At 37.5% G+C, this 19,494-nt stretch overlaps 1 protein-coding gene across 1 annotated transcript in view; it reads right to left on the bottom strand.

Annotated features, from left to right (window-relative positions):
* The window catches only part of WDR7 (WD repeat domain 7), a 289,363-nt gene that overhangs the window by 170,177 nt on the left and 99,692 nt on the right, over positions 1-19,494 (bottom strand). The window contains exon 21 of the mRNA XM_081096649.1: positions 856-972. Coding sequence (XP_080952775.1) covers positions 856-972 — 117 coding nt within the window. The remainder of the gene's footprint in view (positions 1-855; positions 973-19,494) is intronic.

The following is a 19,494-nucleotide window of genomic DNA, read 5'->3' as shown; positions in this document are numbered from 1 at the left end:
ACCTCCCCTTTGTTCCTTTCTCCCTTTAATTTCTGTTGGAAAGTTTACTGATATTTTCTGGGCATGCTTCTTCTCAAATTATTGATTACTATTGAGTTAATATTTGTTGCTTCATGATAATTATAGACATATGTCGTCAAATTTTACATTTTAACCATCCACACCAAAAACAAAAGTTTATCATTCTTAATACCAATAAAAATATCTATACTAGGTTGTTTTTTATCCTCTGTGCATTAAAAAAAAATTGAGTTGAATGCATTTGAAGATCCAGTAATTGGAACCGTTTAAATCTATAAAAAGACAGGCTGAAAATATGTGCTATATAGCTTTTCTAAATTTTACTTTATGCCTGGTAAGGTGAAAAATAATACAGATAAGAATGTAAATAACTTTTAAAAGAAGCATTTATTTCTGTAGTATACATAAAAAAGAGTATCTGTAAGTTTCCTTATGCAGTCCATATTGCATATATTGCTATTACAACTTCAATAGCTTCAGTTTATCCTATAATTGCAAAACCTTTCATAACATAATAGGTGTATTCCTCTCCATGTTCCAAGGCTTTAGAAATGAGCCTCGCCTCTGAATTAGAAGGTCCCCAGAAAATCAAATGCACAGCTAGCAGGTTCATTGTTAGAGCAACAATGAGCAAACCCAGACCAAATAAATGGTTCCACTTCTTTCCACTTCAAGATCAAAAAGGACACTAAAGAGTCTTGTAAAGCCAAACACTCCATCAATACCAGTTTCCATCCTCTCCATCAACATACTTAGTCCCACTATAAACGACAGACAAGCACTTTCCAATACTGGACAAGGCTCGTCCAGATTATGTTAAAGACGTCTCCCTACCAGTTGTGATGTCATCTTCTGCAAGGTCATGCTCTTCCTCCTGGACTTTGGCTTCGGGCCCTGAGGCGGTGTCGGGAGCAGTGGTGATGGTCTGCATGGCTTCCGCTGAGACCCCAGCTAGAACAAATGGGAATCACAAGGTTCCGTTTTTAAAAACTAAAAGAAAGGTAGATCAAGACTCTTAAATCCTTTTTAACTTATGGATGCAAACAAAATACATTTAAAAAAATACAATACAGGGGTGAGAAGAATAAGTTTACAGTTGTTTTCATGGAAAATAATACAATTAATAAATAATACAAGAATAAATTCTGTTTTGCATACTCACAACTGTAAAACTACTTTCACTCACCCCTGTACATCCACCAAAATTAGAAAGAGACACAAAGTACCAAAACAAACATTAATATGGGCTCTATTTCTTTATGTGTGTGTGTACATACATGGATACAAAATATATTGACTTTTTCACTAAAATCTGGGAAAAACAAAAAAATAAAGCTGAAGTATATTACATTTTTACTGTACCCTTTCAACGTTCTTGCTTTAGCTGATTTAGACATTATTATGCTAAAAGAGGAAAAGTACCTAGAAAGTGAGGACAATTTAAAAAATTAAATTTATTTATCTTTAATATTAGCTTGCTTAAAATTTGGCGGTGGGCAGAAGAATGATGACAAAAGAGGGATTTGTCTCTGGATCAATGTAAAGGACTTGAAATGCATTGCCCCGAAAGTGTATAACATCTCTGTCTATGAAGGAATTAGATATGAGGTCAGATAATTATCACATTGAAAGGAACCTAATTGAAAGCAGACAGGTGAACTAGATCAAGCTGCTGAGTTAAATACAAGTGGCCAGTGTAGACATGTTTGCTTCATTCCTGATGATAGGAGAGAAGCATGCAGTCTTTTACCATTAACTATACTGCTGGCTAGATGTTTTGTTTCCTTCCGCTACAGAAAAGGTACCAAGGGAATATACAGAAGTGGTATGAATTCCTTGGTTAATCTGGAATTGTTAGAAAGACAACTTTTAAAAACAGCTTCATTACAATATAATTTGCATGCCATAAAATTTGTCTTTAAAATGTATAATTCAGTGGTTTTTAGCATATTCACAGAGTTGTACAGCTGTCACCACAATCCATTTCAGAGCATTTGCATCACCCAAAAAGAAACCCCACCCATGTCACTCCTCTATTCCCCAAGTCTACGCAGACCTAAGCAACCACAAATGTTCTTCTGTCTCTAGACTTGCCTGTTCTGGACATTTCAGCAGGTGGTGTTTTGTAACTGGCTGCGTTTACTTAGTACTTCATTACCTTGAAATACTGATTAATATTCCATTGTATGAATGTATCACCATTATTTTTTCATCAATAAATTGTAATAGATTCATGTATTCATTCATCAGTTGGTGAGCATTCATATTTTAAAAACTCTTTGGCTTTTATGAATAATGCTGCTGTGAACACTCACATACAGGTCTTTATGTGGACATGTTTCATTCCCTGGGAGTGGAATTGCTAGGTCATATGATAACTCCATGTTTAACCTTTAGAGGAACTGCCTGATTATTTACTGTTGAGTTTTGAGAGTGCCTTAAATAGTCTAGGTATTAGTCCCTTGTTGGATATGTGATTTGTGAATCTTTCTCCCAGTCTGTAGCTTGCCTTTTTAAGCCTCTTAATAGGGTTTTTAATTTTGATGAAGTCTACTTTAGCAAGTTTTCACTTATAGATTGTGGTTTTGGTTTCAAGTCTAACCATAGATCTCAAAATATTTTTTTTTTTATCTAAAAGTTTTATACTTCTTTGATCTACATTTAAGTCCATGATTCATTTTGAATTAATTTTTTATAAGGTGTGAACCTTAGGACAAGGTTGGAATTTTTGTCTACAGATGTCCAGTTACAGTAGGTCATTTGTTGAGGAGACTGTCTTTCCTCCATTGAATTGTTTTTACAACTATCCGATACCAATTGGGCGTATTTGTATGAATCTTTTATGGGTTCTCTATTCTATTAGCCTAAAGCCACATCTAATGTAATAAAAGAAAAATAGGGTAATTAACCGTACCTCCAACACGCTTCCCATTGGCTAATTAGGGTGATATGCAAATTAACTGCCAACCAAGATGGCGACCAGCAGCCAGGCAGCTGAAGCGAACAGGAGGCCTGCTTGCTCCAGTGATGGAGGAAGCCAAGGTTCCCCACCTGCCGCGGCTGGGCTCTGAGCTGCACTCTAAGAAACAATGTTGCAATTATAGAAGCCAAACAAAACCTAGATACCTGCTTTCAGCAGCCGAGGCCTCAAGCTGGAGCAGGGCCTCAGAGCTAAAGCCGGCTCTCCACTCCAGTGACAGCCATAGAAGGTAAATAAATCCCAGAATAAAAAAAAAGAAAAAAGGAGAGGTTGGGAGCTTCAGTCGCCCGCCAGCCTGAAAACGGCCCTCAGCCCCTCACCCAGACTGGCCAGGTACCACAGTGGGGACCCCCACCCTGAAGGGGGTGTGACCAGCTGCAAACAGCCATCATCCCCTCATCCAGGCTGGCCAGGCACCCAAGCGGGATCCCCACTCTGATCCGGGACACCCTTCTGGGCAAACCAGCCGGCCCCCACCCGTGCACCAGACCTCTATCCTATATAGCAAAAGGGTAATGTGCAAACTGACCCTAACAGCAGAAGGACTGGGAATGACTGGTCACTATGACACACACTGACCACCAGGGGGCAGACGCTCAATGCAGGAGCTGCCCTCTGGTGGTCAGGGCGCTCCCACATGGGGGAGCTCTGCTCAGCCACAAGCCAGGCTAATGGCTGCCAGTACAGCGGTGGTGGTGGGAGCCTCTCCTGCCTCCTCAGCAGCGCTAAGGATGTCCGACTGCAGCTTAAGTCTGCTCCCCACTGGCAAGTGGACATCCCCTGAGGGCTGCCGGGCTGCCAGAGGGATGTCTGATTGCCATCTTAGGCCCAATCCCCCCGGGGAGCAGGCCTAAGCCAGTAAGTGGTCATCCCCTGAGGGGTCCCAGATTGCGAGAGGTCACAGGCCAGGCTGAGGGACTGCGAGATGGCACAGGCCGGGCTGAGGGACACCCCCCCCCCCGAGTGCACAAATTTTTGTGCACCGGGCCTCTAGTCTATATATATAAAAGCCTAAGCAACTGAACAACCGGTCGACTGAACAACTGGTCGCTATGACAGGCACTGACCACCAGGGGGCAGACACTCAACACAGAAGCTGCCTCTTGGTGGTCAGTGCGCTTGCACAACCAACCTCCCACAAACCCTCCTGTGGGAGGCTGGCCAACCTCCTGCGGTACCTCCCCCCGGCCAGCCAGTTATCCCATTGGCCCCAATCGGGGGGCAGCCAGACAACATCCCGTGGTCCCTCCCCTCAGCCAGCCAGCCCTCCTGATTGGCCCCAATCACTGGCCAGGCCGAAGGATCCCACCCGTGCATGAATTTGTGCACCGGGCCTCTAGTAGTTTTAATAACATTAGATGATGTCTTGAAATGAGGCAGACGAATTTTTCCTACATTACTTTTTTTCCTCCAAAACTCTTTTAGCTAATTCCTTTGTCTTTACATAATTTTAGAATAATTTTTTCTATGCCTACAAAAAATTATGCTGGGATTATGTTAAACCTATATATCAATTTATAGAGAATCAACATCTTTACTATGTTGAATCTTCTACATGAACCTACAAACCCATGAACACTACAGGGAAGGGCAAAAGTATGTGTACAGTTGTTCATATGGAAAGTAATACAATAATTAATAATAAGATAAGAATAAACCCTTATGTACTCAGAACTGTAAATCTACTTCACCTCACCCTTATATGTCTCTGTTTCATTATTTAGATCTTCTTTGATTTCTTTCATCTGTGTCTTATAGGTGTCAGCACACAAGTCCCGTATATGTTTTTTTAGACTTACTTCTAGGTATATCAGTTTTTTTAACCATTATTAATAGTATTTTTTAAATTTAGGCTTCCACATGTTCATTGCTAGCATATAGAAATGTGATTGATTTAAAAAAAAAATTCTTGTATTCTGTAGCCTTGCTGTACTCATTTATTAGTTTATTTATTTATTTATTTTTTAAGAATCCTTTGGTTTTTCCAAATGGGGAGTTATTAGATCCTTTAATAAGGACAATTGATCTCAACCTTTCCAAACTGTACGGTTGTATGGTTGTTGCTGTTTTTTCTTGCTTTATTATATATTAATATATTATTATACTGGCTAGAACTTCTGATGCTGTGTTAAATACAAGTGGCCAGTGTAGATATCTTTGCTTCATTCCTGGTGATAGGAGAGAAGCATTCAGTCTTTTACTATTAACTATAATGCTAGCTATACATTTTTAGTAGATATTCTTTTTTATTAAGTTGAGGAAGTTCCTCTTTATTTCTTAGTTTTCTGAGTCTTAAACATCATTACTTGATGTTGAATGTTGTTAAATGATTACTATGACCATATGATTTTTTTCTTTAGCTTGTTAATATTTTACATTATATTGATTTGCTTTTTTCTTTCTTTATTTTAAAAACTATTTTTTATTGACCTTTTACAGAGAGAAAGGGAGAGGGACAGAGAGAGTAAGAAACATCGATGAGAGAGAAACATCGATCAGCTGCCTCCTGCACACCCCCTACTGGGCATGTGCCTGAAACCAAGGTACTTGCCCCTGACCAGAATCGAACCTGGGAATTTCAGTCCGCAGGCCGACGCTCTATCCACTGAGCCAAACCGGTTAGGGTGTTTTTTTCTTTCTATTTTTTAATATCTATTTTTATTGATTTCAGATATGAAGGGGGAGGGAGACATAGAAGCATCAATGATGACAGAGAATCATTGATTGGCTGACTCCTGCACACCCTTTACTAGGATCAAGCCTGCAACCCAGATATGTGCCCTTGACAAGAATCAAACCAGGGACCCTTCAGTCCCCAGGCCAGCTCTCTATCCACTGAGCCAAACTGGTTAGGGCTTGATTGTTTTTTTAATATAACTATACTTACATTCTTAGAATAAACCTCACTTGGTAATGCTGTATAATTCTTTTTATATGTTGCTAAATTCTATTTGCTTATATTTTGTTAAGGGTTTTTGAGACTATATTAATTAGAGACATTGGTTTGTAGTTTTAGCCTCTTCTTTGCATTTTCTTTTATCTGCTAAGAGATAAGGGATTTTATATCCCTTACCAGTAGCACACTTACTTGGTCTTTCAGCTTTGACTACGCTGAGATATACAATTTTGCTCCTTAAGCCTTCTCCCAAAACATTGAATGGTCTCATTTGAACAGTTACCTGGTATAGCCTAAGAACACCATGAAGGGCTGGACAGTATTTACACTCAGTATCATTTTATTCCATGATTTCTCACGGTTGTGATGTGGTGTTCTGTCATACCTCCTGCCCTGAAACTCAGCCCCTGGAAGGTCTTGGTAGTAAAGGATATTGGAGTTTGAAATCAAAAGATCTACATGTTTAATACTGTTCCTGAATTTAGTAGCTGTGTTTTGTTGAGCAATTACTTAACCTCTCTGATTAAATGAGATCAATTTAAATGGATTTGTAAACTTCTTACATATAAATGCCAGCTTTATTTTCATAGAAACTTTTAATTTTTACAGAAAAGGAAAATACTACTAAGAAATGATTGTTATTATCTAAACTGTTCCTTAATATCTTTTCCTTATTTTTCTAATCATTTTAAAAATTATCAAGGATTAAGCAAGAAATGAGACTAAGAAATATCTTAGTCTCAAATTACATTTTAATTTAATAATCTGAAACAATCTATGACTTTGTATTTAAGCAATAAACCTTTATATAGGAATGTGGCATTTACCTTCTTAGCTCCTCTTTGTGATTATTTTAGACTAGAGGCCTGGTGCACAAAATTCATGCACTTGGTGGGGAGAGGAGGGTCCCTCAGCCTGGCCTGCAGGATCCAGCTGAAACCAGCTCTCTGACATCCCCGCTCTCTGACATCCCCTGAGGGGTCCTGGATTGCAAGAGGGCACAGGCCAGGCCGAGGGACCCCACTGGCACACAATCAGGGCCAGAGAGGGAAGCGGGAGGTTGGCCACCTGAGGAGGGCTCCAGGGCATGTCCAGCCCATCTCACTTAGTCCCAATTGGCCGAACCCCAGCAGAAAGCTAACCTACAGGTTGGCGCGTCTGCCCCCTGGTGGTTAGTGCATGTCATGGCGAGCGGTTGAGCAGCCTTAGCATATCATTAGCATATTATCCTTTGATTGGTTGAACAAACGACCAGACACTTAGCATGTTAGGCTTTTATTATATAGAATAGCTATTTTTAATGAACTTATTACTAATTTTCTAGTAATTCCCCTTGTTTATTTTAAAATTTTATCTGAAAAATCAACCACAAAGTGATTCTGCAAAGGAATGGCTTTGTCATTGTGAATTCATCAGGGGCCATTGATACAGCACTGTTAATTTTTCCACTGCAGCAGTTCTGTACAAAGTAGTGGCACTAACATGGTATGTTCTGTTCCCCAAATTTAAGTAGTTAGACCTTGAAGCTGCCACTGCTATGTCTAGTCCTGGACCGTTCTTGGTGGCTAATGACTCAGATTCCTTCTGTGGGTGCCTGTCATAAGCCCGAGGCAGCAAGGGTGAATATCACACAGACATGTTTAAGTTAATATATGTTGGAAGAAAAGAAATCCTTGAATATTTGTGGCTTTTGGTTTTTTAAATATTTTGAAGGATACTATATATCCAGTTGCTGGAAAGTTCAATGCCTAAAGTAACTTCCATGGTGATATCTTCATGCCATCTAGACTTTCAATGTTATAAAACTGTACTTGTCTCTCCCCACCAGTAAAACATTATTCTAAAATTTATCTTTCCAAAGTGTGTAAATTGCCTTTATAATCATTTTTCTCCTGCTGGCTAATAATAACTGAGTAATGATAAATTATTTGAACTCAAAAGACTTCAGTGTCATGTGATTAACTTAATAATCAAAGATTAAATACTAAAGTTTAATAGAGTAACATTTAAAATATAGCACTGTAACCAATATTGGAATATAAAATCAGCTGAGTTCATTATAATTTTATTATTTCATTAAAGATTAGATGGAAGCGATAAACCATATTGTTAGAACTCAGAAAGAAAAATATATACCAAAATATTTATAAATATTAACCACAATTATATTTCTCATTCCATAATATAGATTTCTACTGAGTTTAAAAAAATGGATCTAAAATAAAAGCAGGTATTTTTATTTCATCAGTTTCTCACAACTACAGTTTTCTAGTGGTCCAATAAAAATAAACAAGAGGCAATAATTTGATATGAACATTTACTTTGAATAAAGTAAAATTTAACAAAAAAGAAGGGAGTTTCTTCTCAGGCAGAGGTTTGAATTTATTGGAAGCAGATCTCTGCAGTCACTGACCACACTGCCCCACATTCCCCACAATCCTTATGACAGACAGACGGCCTGCCTCGCATTAATTCACTTCACACCACTCCTATCGATCCGCAGCCGGTGCCCCGGTCTCTCTGCACACATTGCCTGTCTGGCTGCCTACACCACATCAGCACACAAAGGCCAGAGAAAGATAACCTTTTGCTTTCCATTAAAGACACAGTATCCACTTTTCCTTCGGCAACACCATCAAAAATATAAAATATAACAGCACAGATGTCTCAGAGAAAAATCTTTCTGTACGAAATGTTTTATTTATCCCTTATTCTAAATAGAGATAATTTCAATTGATCAAAAAGAAGTTACTTTAGTAAAGGCTACAAACCAAGTAGAAAAATAAAAAATACAGTTAAAAATAAGCAAAATGTCTTCAAGCCTGAACAAAAATATAATAATCCCTTAGTAATATGCTTTGATACTCATTTTTAAGGAAACAAAATACGTTTTTTCCTAAATAGCATTTAGTGTTGTGTTTTTTTTAAGAAAACTGCTCTCACATAAAATGTAATTATCAGCAATTCTGAAAAAAAACAAAAGAAATATATTTACTGAAAAATTCACAAAGAATAAAAAAGACAGGAAGTGTGCTGCATCAACAGAATGTTAATGTAAAAGTATAAGGCTTTCTTATTATTCCTCTTTCCCTACACGACCTGAAATGTTCCATGGTAAAAATTGCAGCTAATACGTTTAATTCACTGCATGTACTTTTTCAAAGATTTCTTTTTGATTTGCTGGCTACGAGCTAACTCAACACCAATGTTGGTTTCAGAAGACACAATACAACAAAGATTTATTGTTCAGCCTACAACGTGTTGAGAAACAAAGGCAAATCTGTCTTGACACACAACTGTACTAAAGCGTGAACTTAAAATGATAGAATGTTGGAAAAGGCAAAACTATAAGGATGTAAAACAGATCAGTGGTTGCTAAGGACTGGTGAGCTAGGGGTGGGGTGATATACAGAGGCTACACAGAAACTTCCCAAGGAGTTGGAAATGTTCTGAATGGTACCATGATGGTAGATATCTCACTCCAGTCACTTGTCAAAACTCAAAGGCCTATCTATATGCCCAAAGAATAAACTTGACTACACACAGATCTTTTAAAAAAAAGAACTCACCAGGATGCCAGGGAACCCAGGATGAACTGCAGCCCGTGACAAATGAATTTAACTATATTATAAATGTATGGCATAACCCCACTGTAAAGAAAGAGGGAACTGACCTACATAACCGGGGAAAAAAGGCTCAATGCTGCTTATTGCAAAGCTAAAGACAGAAAGAACTGTACACAAATACTGTACTCTAGTTGGTAAACTGATTTTTCACAGAGATACGGGTTAGCAATTCTAAATTACTGTTTATGTCTAGGAAGGTTGAAAAAACAAGTAAATCTATTACAGATAATGAGAGTCGGGTTTCCTACACTCAGAGGAAAAAAAATCACAAATAAGCAAAAGAGGAATCTGTGCTGGTGGGTTAAAGTGGGAGATGTGGTATGAATATGTATCTATGTTAACATGTATGGAGAGCTCGATGTAGAAATAATTATAGATATGTAGAGATAGATGTGTTAGTATGTACCTATATATTTCCCAGTCTGTCCAGTGAGAGGGCCTAGAAGTGGTGAATTCCCAGTAAAAACAAGCCCACCTAGCACCCAAATCTTAATGCCTAATATCACCATTAGAAGGAACCAGGGGACTTTGGGAAATGAATGATTCTAGGATGTAGGCAGAGGGAATACAAGGTGATGGAAAGCATCTTCTGTGTCAGAAAACAAGGAAGTGCTTTTAAGAAAGATCATCCAGCATGGTTCAGTGGTTGGGCATCAACCTATGAACCAGGAGTTCACAGTTCGATCCCCAGTCAGGGCACATGCCCAGATGGCAGGCTCAATCCCCAGTGTGGGGCATGCAGGAGGCAGCCGATCAATGATTCCCTCTCATTATTGATGTTTCTATCTCTCTCCCTCTCCCTTCCTCTCTGAAATCAATAATATATACTTTAAAAAAAAAGAAAGAAAGAAAGATGGGATCATAACAAAATGCTACTGGAACCAATGTAAGAGTTCCCTATGGACAATGCTGAAATAATTTGAGCAACAAGCTGGCATTACAAAAGGTCTAGTCCTCAGTCAGTTCTGCTAAGGACCTGGTACTGGGTCATTTGAGGATCAAACATAAGGTCCTGGACCTTGGCCCCAAGAAGATCTCAATGCAGTGCTCACTACATACATTAATTTTTATGAAGAGTGTATAGCTCCATTATCATAAGGAACTACAAATGATGTCTCAATAAACATGAAGGAAGAAGTAAAATGGTAAACCTCAAATAAAACGAAGTAAGCAGGTGTATGAAATATGTTTACTTCAGCCTGGAAACACGACAAAATGGCATCAAACTGCTGAACATCTAAACATTTGTACACTGTAATGATCATACAGCATCCATAGAACCATATCATTATTCCACATTACACTGATTAAACCTCACAATCCATTGTAAAGGCTATTCATATCTAACCAATGATTTAGAGGAGGATGGAAAGCCGAATTAACTAAGAGAACACCAATCACTGCTTCTGGCAGAGCTTTTAAAGAATTAACTTGCAATCAAAGTTATAAAAAGAATGAAAAATGAGTCAGATGAGTACTAAGATAGTGGGTACTACAATGTGCAGAGAACATAAATTTCTTTTTTGAACCCAAAGCCACAAATAAAAATAAAACAGAAAATATGTTTTTAAATTAGGTGGCCATTCTAAGATTAGAACTCATTTTTCCACTAGTCTGGTGACAGGGAGCAGGTCGGGGGTGGGAAGTACCAGCAAAGGAAATATAGGATCACTAAAAGTAAACTATGGTTAAAGAAACTTGAAAAGACTTAGTCTTACTGAGAAGCCAACAATAAAGAACTATACTTTAACGAGGTTAACCAAATGCCTCTGATCTACCTGATGTCATGGGAATCCATGGTATCTGATATTGCGAACACTCCACCCCCACCATTAATGTCTATTGGAGTGTCTCACAGCACATCTTAAAACTTCACTAATTCTTTGAGCATAAGTAGTACGTATCCACGTTTTATCAGGCTGGCTCACACAAAAAAAATACTCTTTACTTATGATGATAATGATGAAGAAAATGAAATAATAGAGGCCAGTATATAAAAGTATGAAATGTTGGTATGTCCGAAGCACTGTTCTAAGAAGTGCTCTAACTTATTATTAATGCTTCGGTAAATGTTCCATGGAACACATGTACAGCTACATAATATCTCAGTGTTCCCAACTCTTTTATGACCTCCACAGCACCTGACATATTGCCAACAATACTATTATAATTTATTTTATTTTATTGATGATAGTATACAGATGTCTCCCATTTGCCCCCCCCCCCACTTTATTTCTCTCACCCCAGCCCCCACCCACCCTAGGTCTTCACCAGCCTACTGCCTGTGTCCCTGGTCTATGCATAATAGTATATAAGTTCTTTGGTTGATCTCTCCTTGTGCCCCCACCCCCACATCAAGATATATCAGTCTGTTCCATCACTCCATGCTTCAGGTCTTATTTTGTTGGTCAACTCATTTTGTTCATTAGATTCCACAAGTAAGTGAGATCATGTGACAATTGTCTTTTTCTGGCTTATTTCACTTAGCATTAATAGTCCTTCCATGCTGTCCCAAAGGGTAAGAGATCCTTTTTTATAGCTGCATAGTATTCCACTGCAAATGTCCCACCGCTTTTTTAATTGTATATTTGTAACAAGTATTCAGTAATCACAATTCTGATGAATAAAAAAGCAGAACTAAAATTTTACATAAAGGACACAAATATGTGACTGCAATATTTAACTGAAGTAACATCACCCTGCTCCATTTACTCTTAATTACATTGAAAAAATAGTCTAAATTTACATAAAATTAAATATATTTATATAGTTAAAATTGTTTTAACCTTTAAAAAAGTTTTATTAGTATTTCTCCCAAATACATTTTTTACATTAAGCCCTGGCACTTCCAAATACCATGATTAATTTCCATGTTTACATCTTTGCCCTCAGCTCACTGACACTCCCACTGTTTGATAAGGTCTCTACAATATAGCTCTCACCACACTGTCTCATTGCTCATCTGATCACCTGCCTTCCTCATAGAAAACAGGCTCCATGAAGACAGGCACATGACTAGCCCGTGCATCATTACGTTCCCCGGGGCCCACAGCTACATTTAGTACTTAATAAATAGCTGCTGGAATAGGGAGGGAAAGATCAAGAATATGTTCTGATGTATGTATTGATGAGGACATCTACTTAAAGTTGTTTTTAGTCTTTTATTATTTATGAAAGCAATTCTACAAGTAAATATGCAGATCATATATATAATACTCTTCGTAATACTTTAAGCAATAAAACAATTAAATAAATAAATAAATAAATAAATATGAAATAAACTACCCTCAAAAAAATAAAATAAATAAAAAGATGTGATAAAAAAAATGCAGATCATTCATAAATGAAGTTTCAGCATATACCCCAGTGTATATCTGTTTCATACATTCTTATTAGCAATCAAAAAGTCTATGATAGAAGTTATAAAATGCAGTATTAAGAAAACTGTTTTTCTAATCCATTCATCTGGGCACTTAGGCTGTTTCCAGATCTCAGCTATGGTGAATTGTGCTGCTATGAACATATGGGTGCATATATCCTTTCTGATTGGTGTTTCTGGTTTCTTGGGATATATTCCTAGAAGTGGGACATCTACACAATGGAATTCTATGCTGCTATAAAAAAGAAGGAACTCTTACCATTTGCAATGGCATGGATGGAACTGGAGAGCATTATGCTAAGTGAAATAAGCCAGTCAATGAAGGAAAAATACCACATGATCTCACTCTTTCATGGATAATAGAGACCATTATAAACTTTTGAACAATAATAGATACAGAGGCAGAGCTGCCTCAAACAGATTGTCCAACTGCAGCGGGAAGGCCGGGGAGGGTTGGGGGGCAGGAGGGAGGGGGGTAAGAGATCAACCATAGGACTTGTATGCATGCATATAAGCATAACCAATGGACATAAGACACTGGGGGGTAGGGGAGGCCAGGGGATTGTCAAGGGCCAGGAAAAAAAAAAGGACACATATGTAATACCCTTTGTAATACTTTAAGCAATAAATTTAAAAAAAAAAAAAGAAAACTATTTTTCTTAAAAGAAACAGAAAATACTAAACTGAAAGAAAATAAACTAGGTATTAATTTTATATAAATACCATTGAAAAATACCATCTATTCAAGTGCTATATCATCCTCTACCACTTAAGCATATGTGTGCTATCCCTTAGAAAATTAACTTAATTACTCTAGCCCAGGGTTTCTTAACCTCATCACTACTAATACTTTGCATTAAGTAATTCTTGGGGGGTGGAGGGATTAGAAGGGGCTTCTGTTTAGCAGCATCTCTGGTCTCCAGCCACTAGATGACAGTATCACACCCTCCCCTGGTTGTGATAAAGACGTCCCCAAGTGTTGCCAAATGTGGGGATGGGGAGTGTGCAAAATTGCTCTGGTTTAAGAAGCACTGCTCTGACTAATGATTCTCTAAGCTCAAAACCTCCAAGTCAGGTGAAGTGGTATATATTTTATTCAAAAGGCTCTTATCAATGTCAACTCTCCCTGCCCCCACCCTATAACCACTATTATTAACAGAAATGCATTGTCCCACCAAGGCTGATTGAGATTTTTTTTCTCCAGTGACTGTTATCTAATTATGATTAAATTTTCTATAACACTAAAGTAAAATTGTGACATCTTAATACTTTTAAGCAGGGAAATATTATCATCTTTGCTTCATTAATAAATCATCAACCATATAGATTATAGAAACATTTCCAAAATTAGTGTATATTTCTCTAGGACATATAAATAAAAAGTGACAACAGTGCCAAAAACTGGTAGAAAAGATAGAAAAGGAAAAATTTATAAAGATAGGTTTCAAGTGGCTATAAACATCCAAGTAGAGATAGAGAAATTGAATTAAATGGGATCTCCTTTTTAAAAAACTATCCAGCATCTACTACAATATCATGCTCTGAGTATGTGCACACACAATTTTGTCAAATGACTTAATGCCACTTCACGATTTAGCTGGCATATTTTTAGACAGACATAAAATTTTATTCTGATGAATCCACCAGATGGGATTGTTGCCTTGGGAATGGGGGAAATCTACAATAAAGAGATATAGTATAGTACTCTGAGAATGATCACCAACCAGGTAAAGAACTGTGAAGCTGGAATACATTAATGAATTTAGTCTTCAAAGAAGAATTAATTGCTTCTTCCCTTTTTCCTGTGTATCTTTTTTTTTAAAAAATGACTTCAGAGAGGAAGGGAGAAGGAGAGATAGAAACATCAATGATGAGAGAGAATTATTGATCAGCTGCCTCCTGCATACCCCACACCGAGGATCGAGCCCACAACCTGGGTATGTGTCCTTGATTCGGAATTAAACTGCGACCCCCTGGTTCACAGGTTGATGCTCAACCATTGAGCCACACAGGCTGGGCTGTGTATCTTATTTATATCTGTTTTATGGCATATATATATATATACTAGAGGCCCGGTGCATGACATTGGTGCATGACATTGGGGGGTGGGAGGTCACTCAGCCCGACCTGCACACTCTCACAACCTGGGACTCCTCGGGGGATGTCCACCTGCCAGCTTAGGCCCGCTCCCCACAGGCTGACATCCCCTGAGGGGTCCTTAGCGCTACCACAGAGGCAAGAGAGACTCTAGCCACCACCATTGCCCTCGCCAGCCATGAGCCCAGCTTCTGGCTGAGCGGCACTCCCCCTGTGGGAGCCCACTGACCACCAGAGGGCAGCTCCTGCGTTGAGCATCTGCCCCCTGGAGGTCAGTGAGCATCATAGCGACCGGTCGTTTCCAGCCATTAGGGTCAATTTGCATGTTACCCTTTTATTATATAGGATTTTTTTGTGTGTGAGTTTATTTGAACCAAATTGTTGACAATTGCAAGGAAGCAAAAGCTCAATGTATTGGGATAATGCTCCCTGGCAATTATATTTTAAAACTGTGTGGAACTAATTAATCACCAATCAGAGAACGAGTCCTTAAAATTTCCATTTATTTTCAATAATCTATTAGAAGGAGATTTCTTCTTCTGCACTTAAGATTCCACTACTAAGGTTCAAACAAAGGAAAATATCTTTAATCCTTAGGACTACAGTTACAGTTTAATTTGTTTCCTCTTTATATAATTTAAAACACACACATACACACACACATGCACACACTCAACATAAAACACATTTCAAACTTCTTTAAGAACTACAGTAGGAAATTTGGAGATGATCTTAATTTTTTTTACCTTTCCATTTCTTTCTGTTCCATGTGTTTCCTTCTAGATCACTCATTAGAACATTTCTAATCTAAAAAGACTTTACTTCGGGCAATGAGCACAAGATGCAGTATGCAGATGATGTTTTATTGTACACGTGAAACTTGTATGGTTTTATTAACCAATGTCATCCCAATAAATGCAATTAAATAAAGAAAGAAAGAAGTGCAAAAGTACCTACTACATTGCATGAATCACTACAGTACAAGCTGCCTAATTTATTCCCCAAACAAACAAACAAAAAGGGATGAAGAAAAGAAGAGGGGAGAGGAGGCTAGAGACAAGTAGATAGATGATTGACTGATTGATTGAAATCCAATATATTAAAAGAAATGTAAGAGACATATAAATCAACTGCAATACATGAATTTTTGAAACCATATTGAATAAACAAATTAAAAAATTATGAGACTATTGGGGAAATATAAACACTGAGTTGTTAAATAATATTTAAACATTAGAGGTTTTGGCATTCTAATGGTATTAAGAGTTTTATATTAAAATGTATTATCTTTTCAAATAAAAACTGGGATATTTATAGAAAAGGTGATGTGGTATCTAAGAATTGCTTCCAAATAAGGTGGGGAGAGGTGTTTAGAGGGGGTTACATAAAGTAAGACTGCCTATGAGTTAGTGACTGTTATAGTTAGGCAATAGGAACATGGAGATTCTTTATATTACTTCTACATATGTTCAAAATACTCCAAAATGAAAAGTTTTAAAAACTGAAGAGGAGGACACATTTATCTTTTATCCAAAACTAGTCTATAAAGATATATTTGACATTCAGATAGATCATTTTACAAACCATCCCGATATCTCTATGCAGCAATTCCAAGAGGAATAAGGAAATCAAGATTTACTGATTAGTAGTAAAGGTTAATACAATTCCTTTGAAATAGTCCTTATTTGATGTATTTCCCCCCCAAATCCCTACCCACCTAATAATCATTACTGAGACTGTTTGGCACATAATTAATCAAAAGGAAAGAGGTAAGCATATTTTTATAAGAAGCATTTAAATATACTTTGGTCAAAGGCAAAACAAAACAAAAAAAACCCTCATCATGATCATCTCATGCATACCACGAGTCCAAGGCCAAGAAGAAGCAACTATGTGCAGAATTACATAAGAATTCCTAAAAAAAATTTGTCTAAAACAAAAATTTAATCTTGCCAAATGAGCCTTTAAATATTCAGTGCAAAAAAAAATTATATATATATATCAAAACTCAAGTAACAAGCTTCTTGAGAAGGTATACAAATAAATGTACTGAATCCACATAGAATACATCACAGAAACATGACTGTACTTACTAAGCCTTGTGTAGGGAGGATGGGGGGAAGAATATATAAACTAACTGACTGAACCTTATCCGATGATGATTTATTAAGTCACAAAGACAAAAAGTGATTATTACAGTGGTCTATCAAGTGGATTATGGGTATTAAAAGATGCCTGAATATATATGGATCTATATTCACATTATACAACTATAGTTACTTAAGAATAAGTTCTAAAACCAGTTGGCCAATCATATCTAAAGGGTTAGCACATTTTAAATCAAAATAATAATGTTTTAAACATTATATAGTGTATTCAAAAGTGTCTCTGTGCTTCCAGGAGACAACTATTTCAGAGGGTATTTTAAAGGACACACAGGGCCACACCTGACTAGGTGCAAGCTACTGAAGCTCCATTAAAAACACAGCATCTGCTGGAGAAGTGGCAAGAATGTATGTGTCGGCTGCTATCCAAAACCATAAGGGTTATACAGACACTGAAAGTTCTCCTGCAGGACAAATTTTTAGAAATGGCTGTATATAAGGCAAAGTTTGTAACTCTGCCCTGTACCACTGTTTGTTTTAGGAGGGTAGGGGCGGGAATCGTGGATCATTTGTTAGAGCAAGAGTCATTTAGGGAGCAGATACTGAACTAGGTTTTAACTGTGCTACATCGAACTTCAGAAGACAAAAGAAGAGCATGAGGCTTTAAATGTACAAGAAATAAAGTTTTTTTCACTAAAAAAAAAAAAGGGGGTTCAAACTGCCTAAAGAAAGTCTTCAATTTTTAAAAATCTGTTTTATATATTGGAATTCTGGTTAAGATTTTACATAGAAATTTACTACCAAAAATGTTTGAAATACATAAGTTTGTTTATTCCCCTCCTTTTACCCAGAAAGAAACCGTGAAACAGATAAGGAAATGCACCCTCGTGACCTCTCTGGGGTTACAGCTACCACGTGCTGAAGCAGGACAAGCTGCCAGATATTATGATACCCTCTTTCCACTCGACTTCCGACCAGTAATCTGGGTCAGTAAACTAGTTGTTTATCCATCATTAGGAAAATCCTTTGGGGGGAAAACTATTTTTCTCGCTGCTTATCAGATTTAATTGGAAAACTATGAAATGAATGAATAGAGATCCTTGATCAAGGAGGGAGTAACGTTTAGGAGAATGACCTTTTGAATTCATCCCTCCTGCCTCTCACCCTTTGAGAATCATTATGCCCGAATCTCTTCTCCGTAAGTGTGAGCAGTGCGGAAATGGAACGGGAAAGGCTTCCGGCCCAAGTACCCACCCAACTTCTATAGAGGACAAGCTTGGGCTGTCTCAGATTCCGGATCACATCTTAAAATAATAGGTCACGTCCGGGATGATGTGGGCACTTCAAACTCCATGAGAATATTTTATGTAAAGCATCATGACACTATAAAGACTACAAATGTCCCATCCCCAACCCTCATCCAGATCTCAGAAATTCACTTCAAGTTTAGTTCCTCTGACTTTCAAAGAATGTTTTCAAGTCTGACCCTTGTTTTGGGGGTAGGGGGGAAGCAAAGAGCAAAACCAAACCAGACCTGAGTGCAAGATCTACTAGCCACCCCGCAGCAGACAGTAAAGAAAGAGCCTTCTTCACTTCATGCCTGAGATACAAAAGTATCTCAAAATACAGAATTCATGTCTTTGTATTCACAAGTTATGCCAGACTTGTTTAACAATGTCTCATTATCAGAGGGATGTAATGTCATTACATGTCTTCAAAATCCGCGGGAATGTTCATGTATTAAAGACTATCCCCCCTTTTCCAGGTCCTTTCCCAAAGCTGAATGCTCCTAAGTCCAAGTACACATTTCAAATGTAGGACTCATCGTCTTTTCCTAGTCAAATGTAAGGTCCTTTTGTAAGAATTACAAAAAAGAACTGTGATTATTGCACTGACATTACCTGCAGACACAATTTTTTCAAGCGACAGCCTTAAAATAGGTGGTTGTGGTTGTTTTCTTTCATCTCTAAATCAAGCAAGGAATGTCTTTTCAAGTGATGGGTAAGATTTATAGAACAAACACAGAAAGTATGTACAGAAAAATTACAAAAATACTAAGTACCGTTACAGATGACTGGATTGGCATTTAACAGGCTGAAAGAAACCAGATCAATCTCAATCTTGCTGGGGTCAATTCGGGTGCTCAAACCAATAAAACAAATTTTTTCTTCATGTTTGTGGACCAGAAGTGCTAAAATATTAACCAAGTCTGAAAATGTCATGCACAATGAAACCATTTGTAAATATTAAGACACATTTAAAATACTTATTTGTATCAAAATCTGCTTAATAAAAATAGATAGCAGATGTAATAAATCATCATGACAATTTTACTAAGGAAAAATTAAATATAACATATCATACTTCCTCAAAAAAATCATAAAGAGGAA

Source organism: Myotis nattereri (genome assembly GCF_964212035.1).
Source record: "Myotis nattereri genome assembly, chromosome: 8".
Lineage (NCBI taxonomy): Eukaryota > Metazoa > Chordata > Mammalia > Chiroptera > Vespertilionidae > Myotis > Myotis nattereri.
Note: the sequence above shows the minus strand (reverse complement) of the source record. Positions and strands in the feature narration are given on the sequence as shown.